The following is a 14,545-nucleotide window of genomic DNA, read 5'->3' on the forward strand; positions in this document are numbered from 1 at the left end:
TTTGTGAGGGCGTTAGGGAGATATTCAGGGATGAGTATCTTCGGAAGCCTACCCACGAAGACTGTCAGGCTCTGATGGATATGCACGAGTTCCCGGAAATGTTGGGCAGAAAAGATTGTATGCATTGGGAGTGGAAGAACTGCCCCATCGCCTGGAAAGGGGTGTACCCTACCGGCTTCAAGGGCAAGAATCCCACGATGATCCTTGAAGCGGTAGCTGACTATCGGTTGTGGATTTGGCATGCGTATTTTGGAGTAGTCGGGTCGAACAGCGACATCAACGTCCTCCAGTCGTCGCCCCTTTTCAACGAGCAGTGCATGGGCGTTGGTCCGACCGTCAGTTTCGTCGCCAATGGCAACCAACACAATATGAGCTATTATTTGGCGGATGGGATATACCCTATGTGGTCCGTCTTTGTGAAGACGATCATATGCGCAACAGACGAAAAGAAGATCTATTTTGCGGGTCGTCAGAAGGCAGCGCGCAGGGATGTGGAGCTGGCATTTGGTGTGCTCCAAGCCCGATGGGCGGCAGTGAAGGGTCCATCACAGATGTGGTATATTGACAGCATCGCTGGTGTCATGTACGCATGTATTATTATGCACAACATGATTGTCGAAGATGAAGGTCCAGCACTGACTGATTGGACCAATAATGATGTTGATGCTGCCGGTCCAAGCCACGCTGTGGGCACCGCCAATGTACGTATGGGGATACCCCAAGAAGAGACCGATCGAGTCCGTGCATTTGCCAACATGTGCCAACGACAAACCCATATTCGACTCCAGAACGATATAATTGAAGAGCTATGGAAGCGGATGGGTGCACGTTGATATTTTTAATGGAATTTGTTAAAAAAAATTGTTGAACCGTACTTTTTTTTAATTTTTTTAATTTAATGAAATTATCATTGTACTTTCTCCGTCCGTATTCGTGTCGAAATTTAAATACTAGTAAAATTTTATGATTTTTTGCTCAAATAAATTATGGTGCGAATAGAAAATACTAAACCCACATCTCCAAAAATAAAATATAGACTACAGTAATCTAAAAATAAAGAAAACCTTAAAATATTTAAACAAGCTATAGTTAACGAAATAGGATTAGACAATGAGAAAGGATGGGTGTGACGTGTTTGACTCCTAATATATAGGCATCTCATCAAACTCTCGTTTTCTGCGACCAATTTCTTCCTCTCCGATTCTGCTTTCTCTCTCTCTCTTTTTCTTTGGGAAAATTTTGTCTCCTAAAAAATTTTCCCTCACTTTTCCTTTCTGAATTATACACCTGAATAAAACTACAAATAGATAGATTTTTGAATTTGTAGATTATCTGTAAAATATGAAGGCACCGAGGAGACCGATCCAAGCGGCGGCGACATGGCTGCGACGGCAGCCGCCCAAGGTGAAGGCGTTTCTGGCCGTGATTAGCGGCATGGCGGCGCTTGTTCTCCTCCGTGCAATTGTCCATGATCATGATAATTTGTTTGTGGCGGCAGAGGCTGTTCATTCCATCGGAATTGCTGTTCTGATTTACAAGTTGATGAAGGAGAAGACCTGTGCTGGTACTTTTTTTTAATTAATTTTTCTAATTGTGTGTTGTTTGCAATTGGTTGTGATAGAGTTGGATCTTTTGGAACTTTGAATTTGGGGGTAAACATGTGTGGAGCTGGGGAGAGAAAAAAATTAGGTTTTGCATTGATGTTTCTATTTCTGGTGTTGGAAGAACGATTTTTTTTCTTTCAAAATGTTCTATTTCTTGAATAAATGTATTTTGATGTTAATTGCCTGCTTAGTTGAGCCATTGGATTTGATTTTGCTGTTACGCGTTTAGTTGTTAGCTGGGGGATGGAGAAGCTAGGATTTTTTTGGGGGGAGATCTCTTGGTTGTCGAATATTGGTAGCATATAAGGAAGGGTCAATAGATTTATTTTGTTCAACTTTTTGGTTTTTCTGAAATGTAGTATTGCTGTTATGGATTGAATTGCCTTCAATTTTTTTCTCTCTTCAGGACTGAAATAGTTTTTAATATATGGTTTTATGAACTAAGGAAGAAAGGAAGTTGTATATATGTTCGTTAAAATTGTTGAAGTAACAAATATAGTTTGTTTTTATCGATTAGTGTCATCCAGATATCTAGTGAGTCAAGCAGATCCCCCAATTTTTACTGCCTTACTTCTTCTGTTTAAATGTTAGGTGTTGATTTTGTTGCTCTATCTATGCAGGGCTTTCGCTGAAGTCTCAGGAGCTAACAGCTATCTTTTTGGCTGTTAGATTGTATTGCAGTTTTGTCATGGAGTACGACATACACACTGTGCTTGACTTGGCTACGCTGGCTACGACCTTGTGGGTTGTTTATATGATTCGATTTAACTTGAGATCGAGTTATATGGAGGATAAAGACAACATTGCACTGTACTATGTGGTGAGTATTTGAGAAATTGCTGTTTTCTTTTCCTTGGGTATTATGTTCTGGATTTATGACGAGGAAGAGTATTCCACATTGTCACTGAATGAACTCCAAACAAATGAAATCATTGTTTAAAGTTTTCTTTCAGATTTCGTGGAACATGTATATTTGTTGCATCCCAAAGTTGTCTGTTAGTGTAGGTCCTTGTGAGTTGTGTGCTCTCTTCTTTTTTGTTTTCTTTTCTTTGGTCGTGGTAATATGTAGTTAGGTGTTTTTTTTCCTCGATTTGGCTCTTTTCATGGGACTCAGCTTCCAGTTGCTCTAAGGGTGGTTCTAGGTTCAGCATGTGCCTTTTGTTCAATATTGAGTGTATCTGTCATTATCAATTTGTTTCGGGCCTCAGGTTTGTATTTGTATATTTGAGAGTTCCTCCCTCATGGAGTGTCCTTTCACTTTTTTCTTCTCAACTCTTATGGTGCTGAGGAAGTTTATTACCTTGTTGCTACCATACTCTGATGTTTGATTTTTGATAAAAAGAAGCCTTTTAGTAGCTTAAAGCATGGTGCATCTGTTTAGCCCTTTTACATGTTTACCAAATACCAAGTTATAGTGTAGGAATGGTGGAACTGATCTTAAAATGCAAAATTCATTAAATTCCATAAGGATTTATCTATTTCTTTGTTAAATAAAAGAAGTTATCTATTTCTACTCCAATCAGCTTCTTATGCTTCTGGAGTTTCCTCCTAGCGCTTGCATTCAAATCTAACAAATTCTGTCTGTAGGTTGTCCCTTGTGCGGTTATAGCCTTAGTAGTTCACCCATCTACATCACATCATGTAGTCAACAGGATTGCCTGGGCGTTCTGTGTTTACTTGGAAGCTGTTTCTGTCCTACCTCAGCTACGTGTCATGCAGAATACAAAGGTAACTTGTACTGAAGACGAAGAAGTTCCAATGTACGTGTAATCATACAAGGATATTTGCACCTTATGATGATATTTTCAATGTCTTGGTGCAGATTGTTGAACCTTTTACTGCTCATTATGTATTTGCATTGGGAGTTGCTAGGTTTTTGAGCTGTGCCCACTGGGTTCTCCAGGTTGAATGCATGAACTCTTCACTTAAATTTTTTATACTCAGTAATTATTCTCTTACCTGGGCTCAAAAGATAAGCAGCCAGTTCCAAAATGACAAAAAGTTTGCATCAAGATAATCTTTTTGCTTCTGTTGGGTTAGGTTTTGGACACTCGTGGCCATCTTCTTGTTGCATTGGGTTACGGACTCTGGCCTTCAATGGTTCTAATATCCGAAATTGTTCAGACCTTCATCCTGGCTGACTTTTGCTATTACTATGTGAAAAGGTCAACACAAATTCATTTACCAAGCATAGATATATAGTTTACTGAATTGTTAAACTGATCTTGGCGTTTTGTACCTGCAGTGTTTTCGGGGGACAGCTCGTGTTGCGCCTTCCTTCTGGAGTGGTGTAAATGTATGGGGCTATTTAAGATTATTTTCACTGTTTTCTTTCTTTTTTGGTCTATAGATGGCTCTGTTTTTGGTCAGCATTTCTGGTTGGTCGGAAACATGGCAGTAACTATAAAGCTGGATGTTTAAATTAGTCTGATGTTGCCACAATCATATTTGGTTTACTGCAACAGTGCCAATTTCATTTTAATTATGAATACCCTTGTCGGAATTTCCACCTTCTGTTGAAGATCAGAATGCCTCTATTTCAACCCTTTCTCTGCAGATTTTGACATTCGGTTTATTGATCACATTAATTGTTGATGTTTGAAAGCATTAAACTGAGGATTTTAGGTTTCAAAAGCTGGTTAAATTGAAGCTCCGAAACATGGAAATACTGTATTACTTGTTTACAAAAACTGATTTTCTAGTAGCAATCAAATAATGAATATCAGGAAGAAAACACAAGTGTATTTGCCATAAATAGAAATCTCACAGCTCTTCACAGACAATCATCAAATGTCTGAAAACAATGGGTACAATAACATAAGTCGTGTATTAGTGGTTTATGCAGGAATGATATGGTCCCAAACTGAGAGGGATCATAGTTCTGAGCAACTCTTTCCATTGATAAAATCAACCACTTTGGTGGCTGCCAGATCCAGCGCAATGGTGACGGCGTTCAAATTTTGTAGAAATTCCTCACTGGTTGGCTTGTCACCATCAACAATATCCGTCACAGCTTTCAAAAACAATACGGGCACGTCCAAGAGATGTCCCACATAAGCAATCGCGGCTCCCTGGTACAGTTAGATGAGGCGAAGTAATCTAGTTAAACATTATTTCATCTGGAGTCTTTGGCAGCAAAATATGTTACATATATTGTTTCACTAACCTAGAGAGAATATTGCCTAGTGCCAAAGTTTACAATATTGAGTTCTTTAGGCAAATATTAGAATCTGAGTTGAACAAAACAGCAAGATTGGGAACAGAAAACAACCTCCATGTCTTTGATAGTTGCATCGTTTGCAAGAATTGCTGCTTCATCTTCTGCGCACATATCTAAAGAATCACCAGTAGATAATTTTCCAACCTATATCATCCCCAAAGATAAGTAAAGAATTAAAGTCAAAGCTATCAGTACTATAAATGAATACCGCCTACTTGCATGATATAAAGCCAAAATGGCCTTAATAATTATGTGGCTCGAGGAATTTGTGTAATAGTTTTATCAATAAGACAACTAGATACATACTATACTATTAACTTTTCACTAATATGCACAAAGATCTATATAATGGTATAACCATAGTTCATGGCAAGATTTAACCATAGCATAGCAAGAAGAAAACACAACTGTTCAAGCTCAAGAGAGGATTTCCAGCATTTACCTATCATTTAAGTTATCTTCATACAGAATAAATAATAAATAAAGACATAATTAGCTGTAGTTGGAGAAATTACTAAAACATGTACTGGTATATATCTCCAAGAAACTAGCAGGTTTCTGTGCTTGAATTGATTGGAAGCAAAACATCGGTCACTCTTTGTCATCTCGTATATAAGATCTTGAAAGAGCAGTACCTTTAAGTTCAGCTCCTTAGCAAGATTAGGTGTGGAGAAGGTTTTACGACAGCCAACACCATAAAGGTCAAATACCTGTATATCAGAATAAATTACATAAAGATATATGATGCAAGCAGCTACTCCGTAGTTTTATAAGCAGACTCAATTAAGTGTTGCGTTGCCAAATTAGTAAAGTATTTAGAAGTAAAAAACTCTGCTAAATTATCCTGATTCAAAGTTTAAACTGCAATGCAGCCAATTAGTGAACAATATGGGTATACCAAAAACGCCATGCAATGCACCCTAAGTAGTGAACACCATGACATTCTGGATAGATAGGTGCCATTCTGATGCACTAAAATCGTAGCACAAGTGTTTTGCTTTGAGAGTTAATCCTGGAAGACTAAAAAACATTTTTATGTTCGAAGCATAGTAAGATGTAGAATATTTATTTATGTTTTTTACATTCGAAGCATAGGAAGATGTTGTAGAATATTTATTCAAGTGGTTCAAATGGTACTATTATAATGCTTTAATGCCGTTACCCTAAAATTATAATAGACGTCACTAGAAGCACATGAAGTTCATGAAATTGTGAACATAAAGCAGACTGGAATTAGCATCAGAATCCACATATGTATAGAGAGTATAACAGTATGTCTTAAGCAACATAAAGTGATTTTAGAGTTATTATTAGTTGTCAGAGTCAACATGCAAAGATCTAACAATATACACTGTTTACATAAACATGTGACAATTTGAAGAAAAGAATGAAAGCAAGAGACTTACAGGGATAGGAATTCTCCTATCATGGAAGGCAACATCTGATGCAAGAAATACATCGCCTATTGAAGCACCTTTTGCCTAAAAATTATAGAATTCAAATATTAGGAATATAGAGAAAGAAAAAAACAAAAGGCATATATTTTTCTGCCAGAATTTGGAATACCTTGAATCCTCCAGCAGTTCCTGCATTTATGATAAGGTCTGGCTGTAAAGCTTGAATAGAAGCATAAGCCAAAAGAGATGCTGAGACTGTACCCACACAATCAACACCTGAGAAAGATAAATCAGCATAATTAGTAGACGAAAGTTAAGATTAGATATCAGATGAGATTCTTGATGAAACTACAAAAAAAAAGATCTATCTTTGATGCTTATATGCATGTTTGCTTCATAGCATCCAAGCGAAAACATAAAATTCAAACATTCAACTCCCTTTAGAGAGGCAAACATTATCAAGAAACGCGTCAATTAGATATGAAAGAATTCATATGGTTATATCATGGTGGTGAGGAGGCCAGTGCAAAGGAGCAACAGTCAAGAAATGCACTGGTGAGAAAAGGGGCGAAATGTCCGCATACCCAATGTTGTGTCTTTTCCTGGACAGACAATATTGATGTTCAAATCTTTGTATTTGCCGCTGTACCTCACCCATGGAACCCCGTTCGGAAACCTGCATCATAAAAAGAAGGTAAATAAGACAAATCCGCACAAATTTATAGTGAAATAGTAAGAAGGTAAATGACACTGTCCTCACTAGCATCAAAGAAGTCGTTTATCAATACTAAAAATAAACAATTCATGATTCCACACCAAAGGTAAATATGAGATGTAAAGAGAATAAGCAAAGGAAGTAAAGCAGCCGGTTTAAATTGACAATAACATCACCCAGAACCAAACATAACATAACATAACATAACGACTCTGGTTATAACAAAAATCAGTAAACTACTCCTATTTCCGGAAATTATAACTCATACTCCTATAATATGCTAAATTCAGCAGCTCATTCGTACAAGCTTATTCTACACCCATAAATCAGCATCACAAAATCAGACGAAAGAGAAGCATACACTGAGTTAGGCTCATCAGCAAGCTTAAACTTGTTTACTAGCGGCGACGCTTCGGTTTGCATAGCTTTTCATACGGACGCCGAGAGAGAGAGAGATCCAAAATCAGAACGAAATTTGTCCAAAACCATTGGCAAATAAGGAAAAAGGGGAAAGAGGAGATACCGATTATGAAGAGAATATTGGAAATTGGGTGCTGAGTAGAGTCGTCGTGAGGTGGTGCCATCGATCGAAAATATAGCCGACACTCTTCCGCCTCACTAAGAATTGAAATCGAAACTTACTAGTATTGTCTGTTGCCGGTTTCTCTCCGGTGAAAATATGTATCACACCGCCGCCACGAAAGCGGCATAGTGAGATTGTGAACATTTTATATATTCTCCTTTTCCTTTTTGAGGCTGCTGTCCGACTAAACGAGTTTAGGTCAAACTGCATATAATTGCACCAACTAACACCGGAGAAAATGAGAATAGTCATAAGATGGGGGCAGAGATCCTCTGCTCTTCCTCAAATCACAGCAAATGGTGCTGTGCCAAAAACGCAAGAATTAGTGAATGAAACGTGCTGTGCCAAAAACGCAAGAATTAGTGAATGAAACGCAAGGTGATTCATTTCTTTTCATTTTATTTATAATGTTTTTGTTTTATTATGGGTCTTATAGTGTCCACAATGGTGGCTCTTGAAGGCCACCAAAGTTGGCCCGGCCACGAAATGTGGCTCTCCATGGCCATCCGCAATTAGGCATGCACAAATCGGCCTGGCCCGCCGGTTCATGAACCGGAACCGGGCACGGAACCGGCGGTTTGAACCGGCAGGCGGGTTGAAGGGTCGGAAGGGCCGGTTCAGGTTCGGCAATATATTGAACCGTGAACCGGCGGTTCGGCGGTTCGAACCGCCGGTTCAAAGGATCGAACAGTGTTTCGTAGGTTAGGGGTTCGTAGGGTTCGCGTAGGGGTTTAGGATAGCCGTTGGAACCGGCGGTTTGCGGGGTAAACCGCCGGGTTGAGGGGTTAACCGGCGGTTTGTCGGGGTAAACCGGCGGTTTGGGAGCCGGTTTCCGACGGTTCCGGCAATTTTTCAGAGGCTAGGTCGTAGGGTCAGTGTTTAGGCCTGCAAAACCGGTCATAAACCGCCGGTTTTCGGTCAGAAACCGGCGGTTTTCTGACGCAAACCGTGGCGAACCCGCCGGTTTAGGGTTGAACCGCCGGTTTCGGCGGTAAACCGGCGGTTCACGGCAGATTTCAAAATTTCAAAAAAAAAAAAAAATTTCATCCAATTTTACTCCTATAAATACCCCACTTCTCCTTCATTATTCCTTGCCCCATTCCTTGAATTTTCGGAATTTCATTCTCAATCTCCATTTCTCTATTCTCTCTTCATTCTCTCTAATTGCGCAAGTTTAATTCTAAACTTTCTACTCACTACTATATTTGTTGTGCTCATAATTTACCATTTCTTTTATACTTCATACATATTTCATTCCAAGTCCATATTACTTTTCATTTATCAATATATTCAATATGTCTTCTTCTCGTGGTGGATCGGGATGTGGTGATCGGGGCAAGGGAATAACCCAAGATCAAAGCACTACGCGTCCCTCAAAATCTCGACGACCTAGTCGTCGAGATGTTATGGAAGAGGTTTCCCGATTGGCAGCCGAACGCATGCAAGTAAGTAATGAAAAATTTGTTTTCCAATTCACATGCACAAAATTTCATTAATTTTTTTTTGCGTTCATACTTTTAACTTCTACGTACATAATATTTGTAGATGGAAGAAGATCATAGGACCGCCATGCTACTTGCTGAAATGCAACAAGGTGGGGGTAGGGGAGGTCGTTCCTAACAAGATGAGGAGTTCGACGTTACTATATCATCGGACTCGGACAACAACGAGGATAGATCGCATTCTCGTATTCTTTCTAGCACCGGCGGAAATGAGGAGATGCCTCCCCCTGCACCCACTAACACGGCAAAAGCTTTGAAATCGGACATTTTTATCAAACACTACAAGAAGGTCCCGGTGGTGATTCCAAAAGTGTACAAATGGTCCGCCGGTGGTGGATATGGCACCCTCCGTCGCCATTTAGTGGCAAAGCATCCGGTAGAATGCGGCACTGCCTCTACCCAAAGCCAACTAAACTTCCAACCCGCCGGCTCGGGTTCGTCAGGTGCGCCTCTATTTAAATATGATAAAAAGATTTTTGATGATACAATGACTAGATGGGCGGCTATGAAGCATATGCCCTCTAATGTTTTTGATGACAAAAGTTTTGAGGTTACTATGCAAAGTGGGTTGAATGTAGCAATCAAAAGAATAGGTAGAACGACCATGCAACGATCTACCGTTCGGCAGTGCTTGGAGAAAAAGGTAGAATTATCACGTTATTTAGTTAACATGGGCCACAGGGTGAACATTTGCTCAGATGTTTGGACGGATTGTTTTAACCGTCATTCATACATGGGTATTACAGTTCACTTTGTGGACAACAGTTGGACTTTGAACAAGCGTTTAATTGGTTTTAGAGAATTTGAAAGTCCACACACTGCACCCGAAATTGCTTCTTTGATTATACAAGTGTTGAATGAGTTTCAGTTATGCAACAAGATATTTTCTATTGGTTTTGATAATCCAACTGCCAACACCGCAAGTATTGCCGATTTGATTGCGGCTTGTACACCGGTAATTGGAGGTAAGTATTTTCATCAAAGATGCATTTGCCATATTTTAAATTTATGTGTACAGGATGCGCTTGAATTATGGCAAAAGCATGTTTCTCCTATTAGAAATGCAGTTAGATTAATCCATCAAAAGCCAGCTATTGGCAAAGCATGGAAGAAATATTGTCATCAAAAGAATGTCAGGTACACGAATTTTACTATGGATGTGTCTCATAGATGGAATTCGACATATGATTGTCTGAATTCTACTTTGACACATAAAGATGCTTTATGTGATTTTTATAGAACTAACCCCTACCGTGATTTATATCTTTCGCATAGTTGTTGGGATAACAGTTTGGCTTTATTTAAATTGTTCAAATATTTCAAAAATGCTACTGTTGAATTGTCGGGTGTTTATTATTGCACTGCTGTTCGTGTTTTGGAGCATTGCATGTACATATCCCTTGGTTTTAAAACTGCAATAAAAAATGCTTCCTCTTCTCCCGAGTTAATGTGCGTTTTGTATTATATGATTGAAAAATGGCTCAAGTATTTCAGTGAGATTCCTAACGTGTTTTTTATTGCAAAGGTATTGGATCCAAAATGGAAATTAGCAGGTACCTCTAGAATTTTAGATTTTTATTATAACAATTTGAGTTCAATTGATCTTGGTCCCCTTCAAGCAATCCAATCGGATACCAGTGACGAATTTGGAGTCGACCTCTCAGAAACCTTTCAAATAAACCTCCCGGACCGGTCAGTTGTGCAACAAAACCTCGAGTATAACTTGCGCTCTCTCTACACCGAATATGAAACCAAGTATAACACCACTCACCAAGTCAGAAGACCCCATCCTCCACAACATAACTATGGCTTTGCATTTCAAGCCGATTATGATGACCCCGACGCGCAATCCCAACTAGCCGACCTATACAACTACAGCACCTGCAGAAGGTCCTCAGGTATGGTCAGTGAATTAGATTTATATTTTGAATCACTCTTTTCCTTTGGTGATGAAGGTCCTACTCCTCCCGCCCAAATCGACGTCCTCGATTGGTGGGGAACCCACGAGAAAGATTTTCCCATCCTTGCTTCAATGGCCAAGGAGATTTTTTCTGTTCCGGCTTCCACCGTCGCCGTCGAGTCCGCTTTTAGTGTTGGCTCGCGCGTTTTGGATGAATCAAGAAGTAAGCTCTCGGCGAAAAATATGGAAGTCGTGATGTTACTTGATGATTGGGCCAAAGCTGACGTCCGAGAACAAGAAAATGATTGGAATGATCGTCAAGAGGGATCACAAGATGAATTCACCGGGGATGAAGATTAGGCCAACCGTCAACCGCCGCCGGCCAAGCCAAATAGGTAAGTAAGGTAAGAGAACTACGTGGACTTTGATTCCCTAATGCAAATGAGCAATTGGGATACGTAGGCACCTCAACTTAAATTTTTAATTTAAGTTGAGCTCAAGTCCTTTTTCTTTTATTTCTTTTTTTTCCCATTAATTCCTACTTTAAAAATATGCAAATACAATTACATAATTGTATTTGTATATACTCTAGTCGATGAAGTATATTTCTCTATACGGCTAAATGAGGGAAACTTTTGACAATTCTACTATAATTGTTGATTGTTAGACGAAACTCAACATTTAAAGTTGAATTGCTAAAGGTGTCCTTAATTTAGTTATGTAGAAAGATCTTCTTCGCCGGTTAAGAGTATATATATAATACACTTATACGTTTAAGAACTTCAACGTCGTTTCTTGTCATTTGTAATTAGTTCTTCACTAGTAGTCTCATTTGTATTTAAATTTTATTTAAGACTTCAAGACCGCCATATGTTTTCAATTTGTAATTGTTGTAACTTGTAACGTGTAATTTGTAAACATGCAATTTCAATAAAATTGTAACTTTAGCCGTATTTTTTTCAATTTTATTTACTCACATTTCATACAAAAACAAACTTGAAAAGTGTAATGTAATTTGATTAAAATTGAAAAGTTGAAAAATGTAAAAAAAAAAAAAATCGTCGAACCGTCGAACCGGCCCGGAACCGGCGGTTCAAGCCGAAAACCGGCGGTTTTGAACCGCCGCGTAAACCGCCGGTTTTTTGAACCGGAACCGGAACCGCCGGGAGCTAGGCGGGCAGGTTCAGGTTCATGGATTTCTCGACCCTTGACCCGCCGGTTCGGGCCCGGAACCGGCGGTTCCCGACCCTTGTGCATGCCTATCCGCAATGGTAAATAAACAAAAACAACAAGGCTCACGAAATGTGGCCCTCTCCAAAAAAAAATAATTTATTTACTTTTTTTAATTATATTTTTAATTTAACTACAACAAATTTAATTAGCCTAATAATTTGGAAAATAAACATAATTTAATAAAAAGAGAATTACAGACAAATTTTCGTCGTATTATAGATAGAGGAAAATTATACAACTGATTTGAGGACGACTGAACCTGGCATTGCGGAGATTGTGGACTCCACATCTGATTTGGGAAGTTGCCGTATCCCGAGTCTCCATACCCCGGTGAATCACCATCTCCACCTTGCATCTTTGGTAGGATTTTAATTAGGATTTTGTGGTGTTGAAGTGTAAAATGGAGTGGAAAAAATGGAAATGGAAATGGTTGTATTTATAAAAGAATTTTCGAAAATTAAAAAAAAAAATTCGCGTCCCAATCGCGTTTTGTGGCCCGCTGCAGTGGAGGGCCGCGGCTCCCTCGTGGCTCTCGGCCCTCAGCCGCGAATCGTGGCTCTCTGCAGTGGGGGCCGCGCACCCGAGCCACGGGCCACGGCTCCCCCACTGTGGACACTCTTATGGCTATGAATGTTCATTTAAATACCAAAATATTTTATAAAAATGAATAGATTCATAAATTAACATATTTAATTATCATGTCAAATATTATGCATGTGTTTTTTGCGTTTAGATGATATATTTTTTATAAAATATTTTGGAATGTAATAAACCAAAAACATTATAAATAAAATGAAAAGAAATGAATCACCTTGCGTTTCATTCACTAATTCTTGCGTTTTTGGCACAACACCATTTGCTGTGATTTGAGGAACAGCAGAGGATCTCTGCCCCATAAGATGGGTCTCTTCTGTATTTTTGGCAAAACACATCTACGACTGCATTCTTGATTTAGGCGTGTTTAAAAAATCCTATTCTTAAATAACACAAAACTTACTATAATTGAGTAAAATGACAAAAAATGTTGATAAAAATAAGTATATGGAAATTTTTTAGGAGAATTGTAGTTTTACTGGATATTGTATAAATCATGTTAGGTCATTTGCAATGGGGCCGAGAAAACTGTTTAGGGTGATCGGTGGTTTTATCGACTCGGCGGTTTTATCGGCCATATAGCGAGCAACCCACCGATTGCCCCGCCGTACTCCACAAACCATCAAGAGGGCGTGCCAATTGGCGCTATTGCACGGCCCTATAGCCGATAAAACCGCTGATCTCGATGATTTTTCATATTTTAAAAATTTATTCCTACATTTCACCCTTCACTCCAGTCACATCTATCTTTCTTTTTTATCTTTCTCTCTACTTGAAATGAATCCCGGTGACGACGATGAGGAGCATGTGCCGGCCATGTTGGACTATGGTAGGCGGTATTACGAGCACATGATGCAACAATGATGCTTGTTTCTTCAACAAATTTTGTATCGATGATGTCATGTATACATGCATCACCATGCATAACATGATAATTGAGGATGAAGATGAATGAGTCATCAATTGGGGCAAGGAGGGAGTTGGACCTAGCTCCAGTGTAGTCCACGAACCTGAAAAATCGAGGTTTACCGGCCGGCTTCAATCACATTCTTCGTGCATAGACTATAATGAGCAAGGAACAAACCATACTCAACTCCAACGCGATATGATCGAAGAAATTTGGTCACATAACCGTTGAAGCTTATTTGTAATTTTTTATAGTTTGTTTCTCATTATAGTTGTTTTGGCATTTTAATATGACGAAGATTTTCATATTATGTTCTTAAGTTTATGTTATTTTGCTACTTTATTTTATTGGATAACATAAAAAAAAAAAAAAAAACAAAAATAGTGGTAAAATAAGGATAGGCAGACGAGAGGATGAGTGGGGAAGAAAAGAGAGATGCACAAAATCAAAGGGAGGAAGCACTTCATCTCTCAAGATCCTCTTAAGTCTTGAATACTCATAAAAAATCCTTTTGAGGTTGCTTTTTGCTTTTGTTGGGCTATGCTCAATGTTAAGGTATACTTTACGTGTTTCAAGTTTAGTGGAGTCATTTAGTTTGTTGTTTTTGTAAAAGTAGCATTTGGGTTATATTTGTTGTACTTATAAAAGAAGTCGTAAAGTTCCAAACATTAATCTACTACCTCCGTACTTTGAAAATAAAAATAAAAGCTATTTTTATTTTAGTCTGTCCCTTAAAATTAAAACTTTCTATTTTATGAGAATTTTTTCTCTCTATTTTCATTTCCATAACAATACTTCAGTCATTTTTTCTTTCTTTCTATATCTCTTACTTTATCAATTGTGCATTAAAATATGTGTCGTTTCAATAGTTTCTGTTTTTAAAAGACGAA

General features: G+C 38.7%; 2 protein-coding genes across 2 annotated transcripts; one reads left to right on the forward strand and one right to left on the reverse strand.

Annotated features, from left to right (window-relative positions):
- Positions 1-1,166: 1,166 nt before the first annotated feature.
- LOC121762290 (ER lumen protein-retaining receptor erd-2.2-like) lies at positions 1,167-4,125 on the forward strand. Its single transcript, XM_042158122.1, has 6 exons — positions 1,167-1,564; positions 2,225-2,424; positions 3,192-3,332; positions 3,427-3,507; positions 3,645-3,769; positions 3,850-4,125. Exons 1-6 carry the CDS (start codon positions 1,342-1,344, stop codon positions 3,896-3,898), a joined length of 819 nt encoding a protein of 272 aa, XP_042014056.1. The 5' UTR covers positions 1,167-1,341; the 3' UTR covers positions 3,899-4,125.
- Positions 4,126-4,326: 201 nt separating this feature from the next.
- LOC121762291 (5'-methylthioadenosine nucleosidase-like) lies at positions 4,327-7,758 on the reverse strand. Its single transcript, XM_042158123.1, has 8 exons — positions 7,460-7,758; positions 7,298-7,361; positions 6,806-6,897; positions 6,391-6,497; positions 6,231-6,305; positions 5,460-5,534; positions 4,876-4,968; positions 4,327-4,675 (listed from the first exon to the last, which is right to left on the reverse strand). The coding sequence occupies exons 1-8, from the start codon at positions 7,518-7,520 to the stop codon at positions 4,478-4,480; spliced, it is 765 nt and encodes a 254-aa protein (XP_042014057.1). The 5' UTR covers positions 7,521-7,758; the 3' UTR covers positions 4,327-4,477.
- Positions 7,759-14,545: the final 6,787 nt, after the last annotated feature.

The sequence above is a fragment of the Salvia splendens genome, chromosome 13, assembly GCF_004379255.2.
Source record: "Salvia splendens isolate huo1 chromosome 13, SspV2, whole genome shotgun sequence".
Classification (NCBI taxonomy): domain Eukaryota; kingdom Viridiplantae; phylum Streptophyta; class Magnoliopsida; order Lamiales; family Lamiaceae; genus Salvia; species Salvia splendens.

Coding starts and splice junctions, on each gene's coding strand:
- LOC121762291 (XM_042158123.1), bottom strand. CDS start 7,520: ATGGCACCACCTCACGACGACTCTACTCAGCACCCAATTTCCAATATT. Junction 7,362..7,459: donor CAATATTCTCTTCATAATCG/GTATCTCCTCTT, acceptor CCGTATGAAAAG/CTATGCAAACCGAAGCGTCG. Junction 6,306..6,390: donor GAACTGCTGGAGGATTCAAG/GTATTCCAAATT, acceptor TATAATTTTTAG/GCAAAAGGTGCTTCAATAGG.
- LOC121762290 (XM_042158122.1), top strand. CDS start 1,342: ATGAAGGCACCGAGGAGACCGATCCAAGCGGCGGCGACATGGCTGCGA. Junction 1,565..2,224: donor GAAGGAGAAGACCTGTGCTG/GTACTTTTTTTT, acceptor CTATCTATGCAG/GGCTTTCGCTGAAGTCTCAG. Junction 2,425..3,191: donor ACATTGCACTGTACTATGTG/GTGAGTATTTGA, acceptor TTCTGTCTGTAG/GTTGTCCCTTGTGCGGTTAT.